This window comes from Hyla sarda, chromosome 6, assembly GCF_029499605.1.
Source record: "Hyla sarda isolate aHylSar1 chromosome 6, aHylSar1.hap1, whole genome shotgun sequence".
Lineage (NCBI taxonomy): Eukaryota > Metazoa > Chordata > Amphibia > Anura > Hylidae > Hyla > Hyla sarda.
Window position 1 is genome coordinate 179710540 of NC_079194.1, and position 22677 is coordinate 179733216.

At 42.8% G+C, this 22677-nt stretch overlaps 1 protein-coding gene across 5 annotated transcripts in view; it reads left to right on the forward strand.

Annotated features, from left to right (window-relative positions):
• The window catches only part of LOC130277661 (NAD(P)H dehydrogenase [quinone] 1-like), a 33322-nt gene extending 12256 nt beyond the window's left edge, over nt 1–21066 (forward strand). For 2 of the 5 annotated variants that reach the window (XM_056528394.1, XM_056528392.1), the window contains exons 2-6: nt 10523–10687; nt 16096–16226; nt 17125–17238; nt 18080–18181; nt 20532–21066. In XM_056528394.1, the coding sequence (XP_056384369.1) occupies nt 10579–10687; nt 16096–16226; nt 17125–17238; nt 18080–18181; nt 20532–20843 (768 nt within the window). In that variant the 5' untranslated portion in view covers nt 10523–10578 and the 3' untranslated portion in view covers nt 20844–21066. Of the gene's footprint in view, nt 1–2432; nt 2844–8654; nt 8735–10509; nt 10688–16095; nt 16227–17124; nt 17239–18079; nt 18182–20531 lie in introns of those variants that run through there. The other 3 variants (XM_056528393.1, XM_056528395.1, XM_056528391.1) reach the window with 3 other exon arrangements.
• Nucleotides 21067–22677: the final 1611 nt, after the last annotated feature.

Consider the following 22677-nt stretch of genomic DNA (forward strand, 5'->3'; position numbering starts at 1 on the left):
TTGCTGCAGATCTGCTGCAGATTTTGCTTCCCATTTACAATGGGAAGAGAAATCTGCTAAAGCAAATCTGCAGCAGATCTGCAGCAGAAAATACGCACATGTGAACGCACCCTTGATGGTGGCACAGTATAGTTAAATAATAGTGGCACAGTATATAGTTCATTAATGGTGGCACAGTATGTAGTTCATTAATGGTGGCACAGTATATAGTTCATTATTGGTGGCACAGTATATAGTTCATTAATGGTGGCACAGTATGTAGTTCATTAATGGTGGCACAGTATATAGTTCATTAATGGTGGCATAGTATATAGGGAATTAATAGATGAATGGTGGCACAGTATATATATAGGGAATTAAGGGGGGTACGGTATATAATTAAAGGGAAACTGACAGGCTGTTTACTCGCACTAAACCCAATACACTAGGTTACAGTGCAGTATACAAAAATTGGTCTTTCCATTTTCTAGGTATTGCCCCACATTGCTAGTATGCAAAGTCAGTCTTGTGATCAATGGAGGCGGAGCTTCCCTGCCTCCATCCTGTATGCTGTGCTATGCCTGGCCGTCTTTGTATATTTATAATTCTTTTTTTTGCCAACTCTAGTATATTGTAGCATGTAAGCATATATTAGTGTGGTGTCCATCTCTTCAGGGTAAGAACCAGGGCTGTGTGGAGATTCCTGCATAAGGTGGTTGCTGGGTGATTGGGGATGGGTGCTGGGTGATTGCGGATGGGTGATGGGTGATTGGTGCTAGGTGATTGGTGCTGGGTGATGGGTGCTGGGTGATGGGTGCTGGGTGATGGGTGCTGGGTGATGGGTGCTGGGTGATGGGTGATGGGTGCTGGGTGATTGGTGTTGGGTGATTGGTGATGGGTGCTGGGTGATTGGTGATGGGTTCTGTCATATAGAGCTCAGGTGGGGGCATATAGGGGGAGATTTATTAAAACCTTTGCAGAGGTAAAGCCCTCTGCAAAACGATCTGATTGGTTGCTATGGGCGACTGCACCGCTCTTTCTCTGCACAGGTTTTGATAAATCTCCTCTATAATACAGTATATAACAGTGCAGCTGTCACATGTATTCTGTAAATAAGACTGACAGCACAGCCAAAGTGTATATACACATGGCAGACCTTCATAGAACCTGTTCTTGACTCGATTTTACAAAAACACCAACTTTTATGGGGATAGGAATGTCGAGGAGGCCTGGCGGGAGTCCACTGTATCCCTGGGCCGCAGCACATCTGCCAATTAAATCTGGCAGACGTTTTTTAAATTATGAAAAGTGCCCTCTTTTTTTACTTGAGCCCCTGCCCTTCAAAATGTCTGTGCACGTCCCTGGCACTGCCGTATATATACACCTATTCATATTTCCCGCAGAGAGTTGTGATTGGCTGGAACCATCTGGCCAATCACAGCTCTCTGCAGGAAATATGAATAGGTGTATATATACGGCAGTGCAGGGGACCATAGAAGATCGGCCGGCCGCATCTATAAATTATACAGAAGGATCGCAACGGATCCAGGACAATCTGTCAATTAGTACAGGTACTACTACTCCCATCATGGAACAGTGTGTTCCATGCTGGGAATAGAAGTACTACCTAAAAAATGAAGAAAAAAAAGTGAAAAACACACACACACTACATTTTTATTATTGTCCAATAAATTTTTTGTGCCCTACCCGCACACATAAATTGATCCCGGTTTAAAAAGAAAAAATTTTATTATAAAAATATATATTTCGTTAAATACAATTTTTTCCATCACTACTGTATCTTTTTTATTTTTTAATGGTACCCTACGAAATTTTATTAAAAAAGGTATCTCCATCACGTTTTTTGATCGCTAAAGTCCAAAAAAAGAATAAAAATCGCCTGCAAAAACGCCAAACTTAAAACCTACATGGTGTTTTTCTTGGCATTTGTTTTTTACTCCCCAAGACTTCTATGGGAGAAAAACGCCACGATTTCAGGGGAAAAAAACGCCAAAGTCTCAACATACTGCAACTTTTCAAAACCTCCAAGGAGCTGAAAAACACCAAAAGGATGAAAAAAAAAAAAAGAATTTTGCGTTCTTTCATTGATTTACAGCTAACATCTGGCCACAGCGTTTTTTTTCAATGAAAACACTTTGGGAGCAAAATGCCAAAAAAAGACCAAGTGGAAACTTAGCCTTAGTCTTAAGGGGCGACAATACTTCTTTACCATAGGAACTATGAATTTATGAAACAGGCTACATCAGCAACTGGTAACAGCAGGAACAGATGAGAGCTTCAAAATAGGGTTAGATGCATTCCTAGAACAACCATTAAACCATACCCCTTCCCTTCAATTCAGTTCCCTTCAATTCCTTGGTTGCCCATAGCAACCAGATTGCTTCGTTCATTTTTCTGTGGTCTTTTAAAAAATGGAAGAGGCTATTGGCAACTGCACCTCTAAATCTCCCCCATAGAGATTGGTTAGGTCTCTTTTTGCCTTGCACATAATTTTTTCGGTATCTAAAGGGATCCTGTGATCCTGTAAAACCTGCAGACATCATGTTATAAAGCAGGAGGAGCTGAGCAGATTTTTGACATGGCGTCGGGGTGTGTGGTGCGGGGCAGATGTTGTTACCCTAGGGGCAGTTGGTATTAACCCCTTGTGTTCGTGATGCCAGGGCGTGGTTTAGCCTTAACCACCCAAATGTATACCGCTGGATCCTGGACTAGGCACAGGGGCAATGAAGACACCGACGCCAAGTAATGGATAACGGTAGCCTTACTGAGCGTAGACAGTTGTTACAGTCTATGCAGTACAGCCAGGGCCCAAGGAGGTGACCAGTGGCACAGAGACCTCGCAGGTTTGCTGGGACTTGTAGTAGACAGGAGAATTTAGTGCAGGCCGCGCTGAGTAGACAGAAGACTTGACTTGACTGACAGGACAGTGACTTCAGCTTACTTGCACTTGACTTGAGGCTGCAGGACTTGACTTGTGGCTGCAGAAGTTGACTTGAGGCCTCCACTGCTCTGGATGCACACTATAGACACGACTTGACTGGACCTCAGCACAAAGAGAGCAGAGCTCAAAGAGAGCGAGGCTCGCTCCACCCAGGGCTTATATGGGGGAGACTAGCAGGGAGCCCATAGGTCACCTTTGGGGTCAGCTGGTCACTAGTACCTCCTGGGTAACAATCACATGGTACATTTATTAAAGGTACAATACACATTATGATCCATAACCTATTTACATGGGGGAAGCAACTGCAGGGAGCCCTGGGGACACTGAGGGACACTGCCTGACAGGCACTGGGAAACACCATCCCACACAGGGCCACCACAAACTCCCCCTCTTAATTACAGTTGTCCTCGACGCCCAGTCCTGGAGGGCTGAGGACCAAAGTGACCACTGGGGCCAATGACAGTTCCTGGAGCATTTTTACCCAATGTCTTTTCCAGGTCTGATGAGGAATGGCAATGAGTCCATGTGGCATGGTTAATGTCCATCTATGCTCTAAACGGGTGTGGAGATTTTTGACCTTGTAATTCTCTCCTCTACACTTCTCCATCAACAATATACATACCAACTTTACAAGACATGTCGGATTGGGCTACCGGAGGCTATCTACCCAGTGCCTTGGCTACTGGGATCCCTTGGTTTGACACACTTCCTCCAGAACTCTATATATAGACTTTAAACATAATGTCACATTTACATTTGGTTACCTCTGTCACTGCACGTGTGCTGTGGAGCTATCAGGAATACCTCCTGGCCAGCAAAGTATCCTGCATACTGGGACAGAAGAAAACAATAGACATACTCGCTATAGACGTGGATGGACTGCAAAATATACGAGGCTACAGTCCTATTCTAGACATGGACATTGGACTAGACTAATTTAGTAATAGTGTACTGACTATACTGGACTATGTGTGGTACTTAACTTTTATTTATTTTAACGAGAGTTAAACTTTGTACCTCTCTGGGAGTTGTCCTTGGGTTGACCATTGGGACCTACGCAACACCACTTTTGGAAGGTCTGAAACACCGGTGTCTTCTGGAGCTCTTGGTACTGTTGACACTGTGAATGGGTCTTCCTCAGGGAAGTCAAGAGTTGGCACAGGGTCAGGACTGGCAAGATCCGGAGTCATTGACAGGACTGGAGTAGAAATCAATGTTGGCTGAACCGGCCCAGAAGCTGGTGAAACACAGAAGACCGCAGGCTGACTTGGGGAAAACATAGGGAAGTCCATAGATGGATGAATCCCCTTGCATTTGACATACTCTCTTGCAGGTCTGACAGCTGGAGGAGACGGTGCGGGGAGCATGGACAAATCTTCTTTTAGACACAGTTTGATTCGGTTGTGATGAACAACTTGCGGCTCATACCCAGGCTTTTGTACTTTGTACATGTCAGAATCTGGATAGGGTATGGCCGTCACTGTGTACGGTTCTGTCTCCCAGATCTCCCAGTCTAATTTATGGATTCTCAGAAACTTCCGCAGCCACACTTTAGCACCCAATTGAAATGGTTTGGCAGAAGCATGACGGTTATAATCTTCCTGTTGTCTCTGCTGGGCCTCGCTCGTCCTCTTGCTTACAATTTCTTTGGCATCTTGGATTCTTCTCTGGTGGTCAGAGACCCACTCCAGGGAGGCTTGCGGAGAATTGTTGATTGGGGCTTTGAGCCCAAATGTTTGGTCTTTAGGCAGCTGTCCATGGCGCCCAATCATCAAATTAAAAGGGGTGTACCCTGTAGAACAGTGGACTGTGTTATTATAAATCTCCAATAGTTCAGGCAGCAGTCAGTGGCACTTTTCATGTCATGACACAGAAGCTGCTCACAATGTGTGGTTAAAGACTTGATTGATCCGTTCACAGAGCCTGTTCCCCTGGGGGAGGGGGGGGGGGGTAAGCAGTAGTCCAGAGTTTCTTGCAGGCAGGGAATTGACACAGTTCTTGGAAGAGATGAGCCTCAAAGACTGTTCCACGGTCCGTTAGGACAGACTCCGGACACCCAAGGGTTTGCACCCAATTGGAGTAGAACTTCTGGGCCGCTGTCTTGGCTGTGAGGTCTTTGACGGGTACAATGAAAACCCATTTGGAGAAGTGATCCACCATGGTGAGAGCATAAGTGTACCCGGACCGGGTAGGAGACAACTTGACATGGTTAGGCCTTTCACTCTGTATGTGATGGAGGGGTGCTCTGGCGTCCTTGCGCACGTTCTTGGTTATGTTACAGACAGCACATTCACTGCACCATTTCTCAATGTCGCTCCGCATTCCGATCCAGTAGAATCTGCTCTGGACAGTTGCTTCTGTCTTGTGAACTTCAATGTGTCCCCACTGACCATGGTATGCGTTGAGGACCATCGCCACGTCTCTTCGGGGAACCAGAATCTGATGAAGTCGATCACCACAGACCGGATCCAAAGAATTTCGGTACAACAGTCCCTTGTGCACAAACAGCCACTTCCTCTGTCACCACAGATGTTTCAGCTCATAATCACACTGGGCCTGGCGTAGACGGGTTGGTACCTTTTTCGCCAGCAGGTAGTTCAACAGATCCCCCATTACTCGACTTTCGTCTTGAAGAGTCTTCCACGTGCATGGGTCTTCTTAAACCTCTTCGGACCTGGGTTCGCCGTCCCTGAGGGCGGTCACAACATTTTGATTCACGAACCGTTGATAAAATGGGGGCATCTCCACGTCTTCCCACATGTCTTCAACAGGGGGTTCTTCGCCGGGGGTCATCCGAGACAGTACATCAGCATTGACATTCGACATGCTGCTTCTGTACTTGATGATGAAACTATATTTGGTTAATCTTGAAGCCCAATGTTGTTTGATGGCACCCAACTTGGCAGCGTTCAGGTGGGCTAACGGGTAATTATCTGTGTAGACAGTAAATGGCGTGACAGCCAAGTAGTCTTTGAACTTTTCAGTCACGGCCCATACTAAAGCGAGAAGTTCTAATTTGAATGAGCTATAATTTGCATCGTTCTTCTCAGCTCCTCACAGGTTTCGACTGGCACAGGCAACAACCCGCTTCTGTCCTTCCCTAGGGACGGCTCCCAGACCTTCGAAACCGGCATCAGTATATAGCCGGACGTCTGGATACGCCAGGATGGGTGGTTCAATCAGCAAACAATTAAGAGCTCAGACCGCTGTCTCTTGCTTCTCGGACCATTCAATAGATAGTCTTCCATTGTAGTTCTCCTTTGCCATACCCCATAAGAATGCTGTGAGGTGTTCTGCAATCTGGACGAAGTGGGGAATGAAGCTTCAGTAGTAGCCGGCAAATCCCAAGAAGCTCCTGACATCTTTCACCGTGCGCAGGGTAGGCCAGTTCTTGACAACCTCCACCTTTTCAGGATTGGGATGGACTCCCTCGGCACTGACAACATGACCCAGGTAGTGTACCTGAGGTTTAAGCAAGTGACACTGACAGCTTGATCCTCAGCCCATGCTTGATGAGGACTTGGAAAATGTCTGTCAGATGACTGAGGTGCTCCTGGTAGGACTTAGAATACACAATCACATCGTCCAGGTACTCTAGGACACTTTGAAAATTCAGATTGCCCAGGCATCTTTCCATCAAATGCTGGAATGTGGCAGGGGCATTACATAGCCCAAACAGCATACTTTTAAACTCGAACAGTCCCGTGGGTGTCATGAAGGTGGTCTTCTCCCGGTCTTCCATGGCCATGGGCACTTCCAATATCCACTGGTTAAGTCCAGGGTGGAAAAGTAAGCAGCAGACCCGGTTGGTTACGTCTTTTTTCTTGACCAGGACAAGCGGCACCGCCCAGGGGCTCTGACTTTCATGAATGACGTCTGCCTCTTTTATGTCCGCCAGCATATTCTTGACAGTTTGATACATGCCTGTGGCGACCAGGCGATGTCTTTCCTTGATAGGTGGGCTGTCTCCTGTGAGGATTCGGTGTTGAATCATGGATGTATGCCTGAAATCTGTGGGCTGTTTGCTAAAAGCTTCATGGTACTTCTTGGTGACATTGATCCCTAACTTGGTGTTGTGCCCACCAGGGCTCGGGAGGACTCGTACTGGATCCTTCAGCCACTTGGGCTGCCCGCTGTCGGGCCCTCAGACGTTCTGTTTAAAATGTCCTTTGACTCTATGAGATACAACTGGGCTACTGGGGTGTATTTGGGTAACACAGAAGCAGCATCAGACAGGTTGACTTACCGGACTGGAACTCTCTCGTTGGTAACGGTCACAAGGCTTCTCGCAGTTTGGACAAGAGGGTGGTCTTTTAGTTGCAGAGGCTCCAGCAGGGCTTGGTAGTCTCTATTCTTGACTCCAGAACGAGCACGACACTAGATGATAGTCTCTGTATTGGGTTGCAAGGTCACCGACCTGATGTGTTGTACTCGAACTCTGCAGATTTCACCTTGCTTGTTGGCAAACTTCCGCTCCGCTTGCAGAACCTTCAAGTGGTGCTGCGCAGCCTGCTGGCCTGAAGAGGACATATGGGGAAGAGAGGCATGCAAAGCATCTACTATTTCAACAAAACAGTTTTTCATAATGTTCATCCCCAATATAAACTCAGCAGACCCCTTATCTGTCACATTAGTTACAATTACTCTCTGCCCGCAAAGTACATGCTCTCCTAGCTGAATGGTTGGCTCCCAGTATCCATGTCTGGGGACTGGTTGCCCATTACCCGCAACTACTCTGAAGTTAACATCCTCCGGTTCACAAAATAAACTGGCATCCCAATGTTGATAGAAAATGTTTTTCGGTATAGTAGACACTTGTGACCCTGTATCTATCAACGCCTCCAATGGTACACCTTCTAGAAAAATGTTTAAATAGGGGCAGGAGGCGACATAAAGTGAAAGTCCTGACTAAGGTCATTCTGGGATTGGACCTGATGACTGTTTTCCTGAGGGCCGGTCCACGACCTCAGGGGAAATCCGTTTAAATCCCCAACACTGCGTTTTTCCAATGTCCGGGTTTATTACAATGGTTACAAAAGGGTCTCTGAGTACCTGCGGGTCTACTAGGTGGAGGGTTGCAAGGGCTGAAATTGCAGGGAGCAGGAAGTCAGGTGGAGTGGACCGGGTGGCAAGCTCCTTCACAGCCTTAGACAGTTGTCCAATATCCTGCTTCAGAAACAAAAAACCTTGGGGATGCAACTCCCCTCAGGGTAAACCCTGAATAAAGACCCTCTCTAGTCTAAAACTTAACTTTTAATTGTTCAAATAATAATCTGTATTAACGTGCTCAAAATTGCCCACTAGGTGGCAGTGTGAGATTAAAATTACAATCCCGTGTTCATTTATTTTAGTTTTATGGCATATTTATGCTTGGATGTATCTGACCAGGGGGCTCTGTATGCAGTGCTCTGCTTCAATGCCGTCTACTGACTTAGCATCTCAGAGCTCCGTGGTCCATCCATATATTGCTGCCGGGATTGAGCTAAAATCTGTTCTCCTCTAAATCAACGTTTCGCCGGTGGGACCCGGCTTTTTCAAGAGTCTGAGGTAGCCTGCAGCGGGTGCTTAATAAAAGATACTGGAGCCGGGCATAACCGCCGAAACCTCCAATATGGCTGTGCCCAGGGAACTTCCTGTTTTGGTCCAGTTGGCAAAGTCTTCCCCTGTGCAACACAGGACAGCTCTTTGGTTCCTCCTCGCTGTGCTGAAGAGGCGACACCGCTGGGGACTGAAATGGCGGAGCTGCGACCGCTCGCACGCGCGGGAAACGCGGAGTCAAATTAACCCTTTCAGGTACCGACCCTTTATACTCCACAGTAGCAAACAACAGTGTTTTCTTCACCTATCCCTCTATTTCACAAGAGCCTCGGGTAAAACACTTTCCATTGACAAAGTCCCGTACACGTAACTTTATTCGCATCGTCATGCGATTCTTGCAGACAATACTGGACACAGTTCAGGCTAGGGGGGGGGGGGGACTTGAGGCATAAGGCACACACCCTTATCCTGTTGATGATGCCAAAAGTTGTGGTAACGGGGTGGCATGTGTGGTGCAGGAGAGATGTTGTTAGCCTAGGGACAGATGGTGTTAGCCCCTTGTGATTGTGACGTCAGGGCGTGGTTTAGCCTTAACCACCCGAAGGTATACCGCTGGATCCTGGGCTAGGCACGGGGGCAATGAAGACACTGATGCCAATTTATTGACAACTTGCACGTCTTGATAAAGAGCTCGGTCCGAGCTAGAAACACGTTGAAAGTGCTTTTTAATCTTTTATATCTACCTTGATGGAATGAAGAAAACCTTTTATTGGGAGAAGCGCCTGTTTGTGGAGAAATTCTTTCTTTTTTTTTGCTACCAAGTTTTATCTCTGTCTGCCGAATCTCCTGGAGGATCGGGTGCTCCAAGGCTGCTGACCCGCTATCTGATGAGCTGTTATAGATGTTATGCTCTAAGCATAACACATTCCGGTGAACATAATATTATTGCCAATATTGCCTGAATTTTTTATGGTATTTCACTAGGATTGTGCTCCTCTTGTCTTTCTTGTCTCTATAGTACATTGAATTTATTGCAACGGTAGCTTTACTGAGGGTAGGCAGATGGTAAACATTATGCAGTACAGCCAGGGCCCAAGGAGGGGACCAGTGACACAGAGACCTCGCAGGTTTGCTGGGACTTGTAGTAGACATTAGAATTTAGTGCAGGCCGGGCTGAGTAGACAGAAGACTTGACAGACAGGACAGTGACTTCAACTTACTTGCACTTGACTTGAGGCTGCAGAAATTGACTTGAGGCTGCAGAACTTGACTTGAGGCTGCAGAACTTGACTTGAGGCTGCAGGACGTGACTTGAGGCCTCCACTGCTATGGACACACTATAGGCATGACTTGACTGGACTGGATCTCAGCAGCACAAAGAAAGCAGAGCTTAAAGAGAGCGAGGCTAGCTCCACCCAGGGCTTTTATGGGGGACACTAGCAGGGAGCCCATAGGTCACCTTTGGGGGTCAGCTGGTCACTAGTACCTTCTGGGTAACAATCACATGGTACATTTATTAAAGGTACAATACACAATATAATGCATAACCTATTTACATGGGGGAACCAACTGCAATTGGCCCTGGGGACACTGAAGGACACTGCATGACAGGGCAGGGATGGTACGGGGAAACACCATCCCATACTGGGCCACCACAGATTGATACATAGTTTTGTAGGAAAAGTCTTTGCTCATTCTGGGCTAAGTAGTCACATGGGTGGTCCTACTTAGTGATTGACAGCTCTTTTCACATTCACACTATAGACTGACTTCATAAGCATCATATAGTCAGGTGACTGATTTGCAGGAAAATTGAAAGGCAGCTCAATTGAGCACTTTGGGTAATGGCAGCATCCTAGAGAATTATTAGTTACTCAGTTCCTTTGTACAGTATATCCTGATAAGTGGCTCCAAATTTGACATTTACCTTAAAGCCCAGAATTGTGACCATGTGTTATGTCTTCTATAAGTGACTGAATAGATGTTAAAAGGTAAAGACTTTAAATGTGACTAATGACTTCTTATGTGTTATGATATCAATAGGCAAAACAGCTCTCATTGTACTAGCTCACGAAGAGCGGACGTCTTTTAACTACGCCATGAAAGAAGCAGCTGAGACAGCTTTAAAGAAGAAGGGGTGGAAGGTTCTGGTTTCTGATCTCTATGAGATTAAATTTAACGCAGTCCTATCACGTAATGATATCATAGGTAAGAATAATAAGCAGCAATTAATGGAATTGCCCAGGATAAGTAAAAAGGATCTACTTTTTCCAGACATTGTACCACTTTTGTACATAGGCTGCATCTGGCTGATTCCCCTTCACATGAATAGGGCTGAGTTGCAATACCTTACACAGCCCAAGAACAACAGTGGCACTGTTTCTGGAATGAAGCAGATTATGCATATAGAAAAGTGGTCTTCAAACTGTCGCTGGTGTTGCAAAACTACAACTCCCAACTGCTTTATAATATATATAAAGAGTGTCACCAAATAAACTTTTCTAAACTAACTCAGGTTATATTCCCTAACTACTCCTAACACTCCTCCCATCCTTAAAAAAAAATTCATTGCTTTGAAAAGCTGTGTATCTTACCTTTTTTCTTGCTCACATAGTGCAATCTCCCAATAGGAGAAAGTGGGCGTCTCCCAGCAGGCATGACCTCACTGAAGCCTGTTGGGGGACCACTTCTGCCCTCACATCATTGCAGTGCTGTGATGAATAGAAAACCTCAGGCTCTGTGTAGCAGCTTTCAGTCTGTGCAGCTGTCAATCAAGCTCAGTGCAAGCAGGAGACCAAAATCTGAATGTGTTCTGGCCAAAAAGGGAGACCCCTGGTGGCCAGAAGTATACAGCAGGAAAACTAACATAAAACTTTTTTTTTAACCCCTTTAGGGACTCAGGGTTTTTCCATACTTATTTTTTGTACTTTGTAATGGCATCCATAATTTCACCACAAAATTTAGGGCAAAACCAGAAAAAAAAAATATTTGTGGGGCAAAATTGGAAAAAACGCCGTTTTGAAACTTTTGGGGCTCCTGATTCCACACAGTGCACTTTTCTGTATAAATGACAAACCAAATCTTTATTCTGTAGGTCCATATGGTTACAAGGATTCCTAATTTATAAAGGTTTTATTTTAATTTACTACTTTAAAAAAATTATAACTGTATGCCCCAAAATTATTATGTGTAAAATTGTCATCTTCTGACCCATATAACTTTTTTTATTTTCCATATAAAGGGATGTATGAGGGCTCATTTTTTTGTGCGGTGATATTGGTACCATTTTTGTTTTGATGGGACTTTTTGATCGCTTTTTATACATTTTTTTCGGGTATACAAAGTGACCAAAAATACGCATTTTTGGACTTTTGAATTTTTTTATGTGTACACCATTGACCGTGCGGTTTGATTAACATTATATTTTTGTAGTTCGGACATTTACGCAATACCACAAATGTTTATTTTTATTTTTGTTTGTTTTGTTTTTTTAAATGGGAAAAGGGGGTGGTTCAAACTTTTATTCAGGAAGGGGTTCAATCACATTTATTCCCTTTTTTTTGCCCTTTTTTTTTTTTACACTTTTTTTTTTGCCCCCATAGGGGACTATTACATGCAATCCTTTGATTGCATACACTGAACAATGTTATGCCATACAATAGCGTTGATCATTGTAATCTGTGCTTGATTGCTCCAGCTTGGATCTCAGACTTGGAGCAATCAAACGCCGATCGGACAGCAAGGAGCAAGGTAAGGCGCCTCCCGCTGTCCTCTCAGCTGTTCAGGAAAAACCACAATCAATTTTGATCGCGGCGTCTAAAGGGTTAATACCGGACATCAGCCCGATCGGCGATATCCGGTATTAGCCGCGGGTTCTGGTTGCTGATAGCAACTGGGACCTGTGAGTGCGCTTCACATTACGGAAGTCGGCTCAGGACGTAAATACGTCCTGCATTGTTAAGGGGTTAATGGAAGCCAATTGCAAAAGTTATTTATTTGGCATAAGGAATCAAATATTAAAAATCATGTTTAATGACAGTGCCCATTTAAGGATTGGTGGAATAAACGTTTTCACTGTATAAGGTATAGATGTCCAGCCCATTGAAAGTTAGATACCTAGATGTTGGGGATGCACAAATTTAGAAACAAGATCCAACAAGTTTTATTGAAGTCCCAGTAAAATATACTGTAAATGTATTTTGTCCATAAAGCTTGTGTTTCGGGCCAGTAGGCCTTCAGTCATAGCATATTGTGAAGAAAGAACAGGTCCACATACTTACATGAATTTATTAACAAGATACAAAGAAACGTAAAAGATATCAAAACATAAAATGGAGTAAAGAACAGCATACATGCACAATACTGTACATTTAAGCTGTGCAATCACCTAGCTTCTACCTTACTGGGGGAGCCTTCTGTTTCAAATGTCCAAAGCCTGCTGTCGCATGCACCAATACCTAGGAAGTAGCAGAGTTTGTGTATGCTACATACTTTTGGTGCAGGTCCACTTACCCTGGTCTACCGTCAAGTAAAGATCCAAGCTGAACACCAACTAGGGCTCAAATTAGGCACATGAGGTTAAAGTGTGGAGCATTGGTTTACTAAATTGTTAACTTTAGGTGTCTTACGTTAATAGTAAGTAACACCAGGTGCCTTCGATTATTGCAATATTATAACAAAAAATTTATTTGGTTTTTATAACAATAAAGGGGTACTCCGGTGGAAAACTTTTTTGTCCATTTTAAGAACTGTCCAGAGTAGGAGAAAATCCCCATAGCAAACATATGCTGCTCTGGACAGTTCATAGAATGGATAGAGATATCAGCAGAGAGCACTGTGCTCGTGATGTCAGCAGAGAGCACTGTGTTCCAAAAAGAAAATAATTTCCTCTGTAGTATTCAGCAGCTAATAAGTACTGGAAGGATTAAGATTTTTTTTATATAAGTAATTTACAAACCTGTTTTACTTTCTGGCACAAGTTTATTTAAAAAAAAAAAAAAAAAAGTACCCCTTTAAGAAAGGACTCAAAGCCAGACGGTCCCATGCCCAAAACCGTAGTAAACCACAGTTATGCGCACAGGAAAAAAATGTACAAGAACAAAACCATACACAACCAGATACATCTAGTTGTGCTATTAAAGGGATTATCCCACCATCAGAATGTATCACCTATACACAGGATAGGAATCTGATCTCTGGGACCCCCCAAAATCTTGAGAACATGGGGATAACCAAGTGCAGCACTTCAGCTATCTTCGGGAGCTCCCACATGGAATGAATGTAGTGTGTGCACCCTTTACTTCATCTTTATTCTGATGGAAAACTCGGGTGCTAGTCTGATCCCAGCAATCGGACACGTTTCCTCTATCCTGAGGATAGTGGATCTGTTTTAATAGTGGAACAATCCCTTTAACCCCTTAACGACCAGGGACGTATATTTACATCCTGTGGCCAGCTCCCGATCTGTGAAGCGTGCTCAGAAGCTGAGCGTACTTTGTATCTGCAGGGTCCCGGGTTGCTACCATCAACCGGGACCCACGGCTAATACCGGACATCGCCAATCGGGCTGATGTCCAGTATTAACCCTTTAGATGCCACAATCAAAGTTGATTGCAGCATCTAAAACGGGAGAATACACTGCCGGTTAGTTCAGCGGAGCTGTTCGGGGCTGCCGCAGTGAAATTGCGGCATCCCGAACAGCTGAGAGGACAGCGGGAGGTGTCTTACCTTCTTCCTGGCTGTCCGATCAGTGTTTGATTGCTCCAAGCCTGAAATCTAGACTTGAGCAATCAAGCGCAGAAAACACTGATCAATACATTCCTATGGCAATGCATTGAACAGTGCCTGCAATCAGTGTATGCAATGTTACAGCTCCTAGAGGGGGCTATAACACTGCATAAAAAAAGTAAAAAATCTGAATCACCCCACTTTTCCCATTTAAAAAAAAAGTGTGTAAATAAAAATAAAAACAAACATGTGGTATCGCTGTGTGCGTAAATGTCTGAACCATAAAAATATATAGTTAATTAAACCGCTCGCGCAAAAAAATTCCAAGGTCCAAAATAGCATATTTTTGGTCACTTTTTATACCATAAAAATGAATAAAAAGCAATCAAAAAGTCCAATCAAAACAAAAATGAAAAACATCATCCGATAAAAACCGATAAAAACATCATCATCAGATCATGGCGCAAAAAATGAGCCCTCATACCGCCCTGTTTGTGGAACAATAAAAAAGTTATAGGGGTCAGAAGACGACAATTTTAAACATATTAATTTTCGTGCATGCAGTTATGATTTTTTCAGAAGTAAGACAAAATCAAACCTATAAAAGTAGGGTATCATTTTAATCGTATGGACCTACAGAATAAAGATAAGGTGTCCTTTTTAAGGAAAAATGTACTGCATAGAAACTGAAGCCCCCAAAAATTACAAAAGGGTTTTTTTTCTTCAATTTTGTCATACAATGATTTTTTTCCCGTTTCGCTGTAGATTTTTGGGTAAAATGACTGTTGGCATTACAAAAGTATAATTGGTGGTGCAAAAAAAATTAAAAGGGTTATGATTTTTTTAAATGTAAGGAGGAAAAAACTAATGTGAAAAATGCTTGGTCCTTGGAAACTTTATTTTTATTTTTTTAAATAAACTGGTGCCAGAAAGTTAAAGAGATTTGTAAATTACTTCTATTAAAAAATCTTAATCCTTCCAGTACTTTTTAGGGGCTACATACTACAGAGGAAATGCTTTACTTTTTAGATTTCTCTGATGTCATGACCACAGTTCCTAAAATTCCTCGAGAGTACCCCTTTAAGGGGTTAATGGGAAGCACATGGGGTGGCTAAATGAATATCCCCATGGGCCTCACATTATATTAGTAAATAACCCAAAGTGCTTCACCTTAGCATTACCTATGAAAGGTACATGGAGGAACTAAGCTAGCAAACTCAGTATTTCCATTCAATTTTTTCATTGATGTTTTTTTTAAAATATTAATAAGTAATTTTATAACCGTACTTCTTGCTGGACACACTGTTGGCCATACAACCTGCACAGCCATGCATTTGGTGTATGAGATGGGCTTCCTCAAAACCCAGGTCTAGTTACTAGAGATGAGCGAACTTACAGTAAATTCGATTCGTCACGAATTTCTCGGTTCGGCAGTTTATCCTGCATAAATTAGTTCAGCTTTCCGGTGCTCCGGTGGGCTGGAAAAGGTGGATACAGTCCTAGGAGACTCTTTCCTAGGAATGTATCCACCTTTTCCAGCCCACCGGAGCACCTGAAGGCTGAACTAATTTACGCAGGAAAAGTCATCAACTGCCGAGCCGAGAAGTTCGTGATTAATCGAATTTACTGTAAGTTCGCTCATCTCTACTAGTTACATTTAAATGTTGCAGTTCTAATTCTATTTTATTTATTTTTTTATTTGCATAACTTTCCGTGTTTCCTATCAGTCAGAAAAAACACATAAAAAACATATAGAACTCCCAGGGCATGCTGGGAGTTGTAGTTATGCTAGTTGGAGAGCTACATGTTGGTGACTACTGATAGATTTTGCAGTGTTTAGTCCATGTATAGGCTGTAGGTTTAATAAGACCAATGCTGATCTAATGCAGGTTCTCCCAAGGAACCGAGTAAGTTCAAATATGGGGCAGAGAGTCTAACCGCATGGAAGGAGGGGCGCCTGGCTAAGGACATTGTGGAGGAGCAGAAGAAACTGGAAAAAGCGGACCTTGTCATCTTTCAGGTAATGTGGTAAATATGTCTGTGTCTGGTACTATAGCTCTGCTCCATTAAAAATCCCCTTAGTTCTGCAGATTGTTGTGGTCTCATGGGTCAATACCTAATTTCAGAAGTCTTATTAACCCCAAAACAGTATCAATAAAATTACGGCTCATCACACAAATGAACCCTAATGTAGTTCTGTAGATAGAAAAAAAAGAAAAGTTAGAGGAGGTCAGAATATAGTGATGCAAAACTATTTTTTGTGCAGTTTTTTTTATTCTTTTTATAAATTATAAGAAGACCTATATACATTTGGTATTTCTATTATTGTACCGACCCACAGAATAACGTTAGCATGCCATATTGTTCAGTGAAGTGGGAGGGGAAAACATTTATTGTATATATTTTATTTTGACAATTCATTACCAGCTTTCAGATGCCATTCAGGGCTCATTCTTTTTCTGTCTTTCTCTGTTCTGCTGAATCTTAATTTAAAGGGAATCTGCCAGAATCACCTGCACTAACCCGCTGGTATAGGTTAATAGTGTGGGTGACACGGACTCCAACATTGTTAATCTTTTTATCCTACTTGGCCTCATTTCCAAGTTATGCCCAAAAAACCAAATATGCAAATGAAGTGATTTTGTGCACTGGGGGCATTCCCAGCCCCTTGGTGCACTCCTCTACCAGCACAACCTGGGCCTGTGTCACACCCCCTTCGTAAATATTCATAGACCTGAGCTCCATTCTATACAGGGGACATATAATTCTAGATCAGCCCGGCCCACTCCTGTCACATGATCATTGTCTTTACAGCTCCTTCAGCCATATTCTATCCGGCACTGTGATCTTTGCTTTGTAAAAATGAACATAAGTGGACTTTACTTTAAATTTAAAATGATATTTGTTATGTGTTCCAGTTTCCTTTGTACTGGTTCGGGTTTCCTGCCATAATGAAAGGATGGGTGGAGCGAGTCTTCTCTCTGGGGTTTGCATACAGCTTTGAAACAATGTATTCCACAGGACCATTCAAGGTAAACCGCCCTTAACGGCTTATAGGCTTGAGCTGCCATTTGCACTGTACATGTAAAAAATTGTTTCCTCTGCTAAATGTGCGTTGGGGGGAGATTAACTTTGAAAGTAACGTTTAAACAGAGCTTCAACTGTATTTAGTTTCAGTAACAAAACAAATAACCGTCACATAAACACTAAAATAAATTCAGCTTGTCCAGCGATAACTAGATAGATCTCTTTCTTCTTTATAGAAGTGCCTTACTACCAGTTACTCCAAGCTAATTCACCAGTCAACAAATGTGTTACTCACACGGGTTACAATGTCTCCTTCAAGGATTCAAACTCTCACCAGTGACGCTGGTTCCTTACAGCTTTACTGGCAGACTGACTCTCACCTATTTCTAAAGCCCAGTAACAAGCTGTCTGCAGCACCTGTGCTGACTTGTGCTAGTCTGAAAACCTGGAGTGGTCCAGGAAGAGAATTAAAGGCCCCACTTCTAATCCTGCCTGTTATACCATAAAAATCCCATCCCTATATAGGGACTCACCAAAGCCCCTAGAAACCTAAGTCTTGTTAGGGATTTACTATTTCTGAAGTTACCATATTTTATCCAGCTTTCCCTGGATGAGATATGCACTTCCTTAAACCTGGAATCCACTTCGGTACCTTGGGAGATATAGCGATCCCTGATGACCATTCCTGTCACTGTCTCACAGCACTCACTGCTTTATATGGTAGGCATTAAATGACAGTGTTAGATTATTAAATACACTTTATAGATTATCACATGTCAGATTAGAGAAATGTATTATATCAGATTCTGGGAAAATCTTAACATTTATTGTTTTGTTTTTTAACAGAATAAGAAAGCCCTCTTATCCTTTAGTACTGGTGCCCCTGAATCAATGACATCACCTAGTGGATTAAGTGGAGACATCAACGTTGTTCTGTGGCCTATGCAGGTATTGTATCTATGGTGTTGGCACTAATCATGTTCTAAACAAGACTGGCACAGTATGTGCAGGGTGGTTAGTAGCTGTCCAGTCCAGTTCAATAATGGGGCTCTGAACTAATATTGAAGCAGGACCCATCTACTGGGAGGTAATTTACTGCTATCAAAAGCTAGAACACTTATTTAGTACAGTATTCAAATATTTGTGGTAGAGGGTGTGATGCAAAGGGCAGATGGAATTACCCTAGCGGCAGATGGCATTAACCCCTTGTGTTGGTAACGCTAGGGCGTGGTTTTACCTCTATACCACCTGAAGGTATACCGCTGGATCCTGGGCTAGGCACGGGGGAAAATAAGAACTCTGATGCCAAGTTACGGAACAATGGCAGCTTTACTGAATCAGGCAGGTATAACAGTCTTAACAGCTTGGCTAGGACCAAGGAGGTGACCAGTGACTTCAGAGACCACTGGTCTTGCTGGGACTTATAGTGGACTTGGACAATTTGATGCAGGGCCAGGCTGACTTGAGACAGATTGACTTAAACTGACTTGACTGAGACCGGCTATGACAGACTTCATCCTGTTTGTTGCTTACTAGGTTTTGACTTTCACCTGTGGGGCAGTAAACATGTGGATCCGTGGCTGCGTGGTAGACTTTGGGCCTTCTTAGGACACCAGACACTCTCTCAGGATTTGACCTCACTGTAGCTCAGCAAAGACGCAAAGAAAAAGACCAAGCTCCACCTAGGGCATATATGGGGGAGACTCTGGAGGGGTCCCATAGGTCACCCTGTAGGTCACGTCACTGGTACCTTCCCTGGTTACAATCACATGACAATAATACTTAAAGGTATATGGCAAATTATGTACACTACATTAGATAATATGGATGTTTAAAACTAAACAAGCAGTCTAAGTATCGGGGGGCCCAGGGGTCACGGAAAGGAGTCTGCCTGACAGGGCATCTAGGATACAGGGGTGCAACTCCTGTACTGGGCCACCACAAGTGTTTAATGTGTCTCCTTAGAATAACTTAACACACAGCCATTACTGTTTAAACCATAGCATTAATAGTTAATACACTCCTAAGTGTAAATGTCCAAATTGGGCAGACTAGGGACATGAATTCCTGGAACCATGTCCTGCGGTCAGATGGTGTCAAGTGTATGTGGCAGCAACCGCATAAGGAATACAAAGACAAGTGTGTCTTGCCTACAGTCAAGCGTGGTGGTGGAGTGTCATGATCTGGGGCTGCACGAGTGCTGCTGGCACTGGGGAGCTACAGTTCATTGAGGAAACCATGAATTCAACAAGTACTGTGATATACTAGAGCAGAGCATGAGTCTGGGCCACAGGGCAGTATTCTAAAACAATCATAACCCCAAACATTCCTCCAAAACGACCACTGCCTTGCTAAAGAAGCTTTGGGTAAAGGTGATGGACTGACAAGGCATATCTCCAGACCTAAACCCTATTGAGCATATGTGGGGCAAACTCAAATAGAAGATGGGGGAGCGGAAGATCTCTAATATCCACCAGCTCTGTGATGTCATCATGGAGGAGTAGAAGAGGACTCCAGGACACAATATTAAACAGTGTTCTACAGGCTGTGCACTCACTATTTTACATGGTAGCAGAGTGTAATTTCTTCAGTGTTGTCACATGAAAAGATATAATAAAATATTTATATATATATATATATATATATATATATATATATATGCAATGGAGACTGTGGAGACCGCTCTCACTGAACATCCAGATTGCTCACCTGTGCCCGGGACCGGCCGGTACCACCCTCGGCCAAAAGTCCAATCAACAAAAGAAGAAGGTCCGGCACGTCAAGTGGTGGATAAAATAAACTTTCCTTTATTCACAAATTTGACACGATTCACATACAGAAAAGTTCTGACGTGTTTCACCTACGAAGTAGGTGAAACGCGTCAGAACTTTTCTGTATGTGAATCGTGTCAAGATTTGTGAATAAAGGAAAGCTTATTTTATCCACCACCTAACGTGCCAGACCTTCTTCTTTTGTTGAGGTATATATATATATATATATATAAAAATTGTGATGGGTGTATTTACCTATGTGAGATACTGGATAGAAATATTGGCCCTGATTTACTAAGAGTGGAATGTAGTTTTCTTTGTTGATTTTAATTCTCTACAAGTATTTTTCCATGGTATTTACTAATGTTTCCCTATGTTTTGCACTTTCCTCTACACTTTGCTTTTTTTTTTCACAACTGCTCTGGCAGACAACCCGACAAAACAGGTCGGGTTTACAATAGTAAATCAGGGCCATTGTGTCTCCATTACACATAATCTAATCAATATAATTCTTTTTGCATTTGCAGAATGGCATATTGAATTTCTGTGGATTCAAAGTCCTAGAACCTCAGATCTCATATGCTGTAGCACACATTCCTCAGGAAGCACGCATTGGGATCCTTAAGAGCTGGGAGAAGCGACTGGAGACAATCTGGGATGAAAAGCCCATCAGGTTTATTCCCATTCAGGACTTTGAGGGTTTTTCTGGTGGATTTGTACTGAAGAAGGAAGTGGAGGAGGCCAAATCTGATGATAAGTTTGGCCCAACTGTGGGGCAAAACCTGGGCAAACCTCTACCGCCTGACAGCCAGTTGAAGTCTGAAAGTACCAGTTTATAAGAGACTGCTTGGCAAAGTGTTTACTGTGGGATGTTGTGCCATACTGTATTAGTTGGTATGTTCAGTTGAATTTTGACATTGGGATGTGGCACAGCTATGAGCTATTGACAGGCTTTTATGTTTAACTACAAGGTATGAAGCGAAAGATTTTTCTTTGGTTCAACATCTGTTAATATTTGTTAATTATAGTAATAATCTGTAAAGCATTTTACTATTATATGAAACTAAAATTTGTATCTGTTTCATTGAATTATATGCTGATCTGATCATTGTCTCGATATTGTTGACTAAACGTTTTACTTAGCTTACAGCTAAGGCAATGTTCACATTATTGTTGTGCTCTGTCTCATTCTGGGTCCGTTTGGCCCAAAAGGCGTCAGACAGACACCACTGGGTCACAACCAGGTTCGGACGGATCTCATTGACTCGAATGGGGTACGTCAGAAATCCGGTAGTTTACCAGAGAAAAAAATTGTGCATGCAGATTCGGTGGAGAAATTGGTCTTTGTGTAGTAATTTTCAGTATTAACCTCTTAAGGACCTAGCCCATTTTCACCTTAAGGACCAGAGCGTTTTTTGCACATCTGACCACTGTCACTTTAACCCCTTAAGGACCCAGCCATTTTACACCTCAGGACCCGGCCATTTTTTGCACATCTGACCACTGTCACTTTAAACATTAATAACTCTGGGATGCTTTTAGTTATCATTCTGATTCCGAGATTGTTTTTTCGTGACATATTCTACTTTAACATAGTGGTAAAATTTTGTGGTAACTTGCATCCTTTCTTGGTGAAAAATCCCCAAATTTTATGAAAAATTTGAAAATTTTGCATTTTTCTAACTTTGAAGCTCTCTGCTTGTAAGGAAAATGGATATTCCGAATAATTTTTTTTTTTATTCACATATATAATATGTCTACTTTATATTTGCATCATAAAATTGACGTGTTTTTACTTTTGGAAGACATCAGAGGGCTTCAAAGTTCAGCAGCAATTTTCCAATTTTTCACAAAATTTCCAAACTCACAATTTTTCATGGACCAGTTCAGGTTTGAAGTGGATTTGAAGGGTCTTCATTTTAGAAATACCCCACAAATGACCCCATTATAAAAACTGCACCCCCCAAAGTATTCAAAATGACATTCAGTCCGCGTTTTAACCCTTTAGGTGTTTCACAGGAATAACAGCAAAGTGAAGGAGAAAATTCACAATCTCCATTTTTTACACTCGCATGTTCTTGTAGACCCAATTTTTGAATTTTTACAAGGGGAAAAAGGAGAAAATGTATACTTATATTTGTAGCCCAATTTCTCTCGAGTAAGCACATACCTCATATGTCTATGTAAAGTGTTCGGCAGGCGCAGTAGAGGGCTCAGAAGCGAAGGAGCGACAAGGGGATTTTGGAGAGTACGTTTTTTTGAAATGGTTTTTGGGGGGCATGTTGCATTTAGGAAGCCCCTATGGTGCCAGAACAGCAAAAATCCCCCACATGGCATACCATTTTGGAAACTAGACCCCTTGAGGTACGTAATAAGGAATAAAGTGAGCCTTAATACCCCACAGGTGTTTCACGACTTTTGCATATGTAAAAAAATAAAAATAAAATTTCACAAAAAATGTGTGTTTCCCCCCAAATTTCACATTTTTGCAAGGGTTAATAGCAGAAAATACCCCCCAAACATTGTAACCCCATCTCTTCTGAGTATGAAGGTACCCCATAAGTTGACCTGAGGTGTACTATGGGTGAACTACAATGCTCAGAAGAGAAGGAGTCATATTTGGCTTTTTGAGAGCAAATTTTGCTCGGGGGCATGTCGCATTTAGGAAGCCCC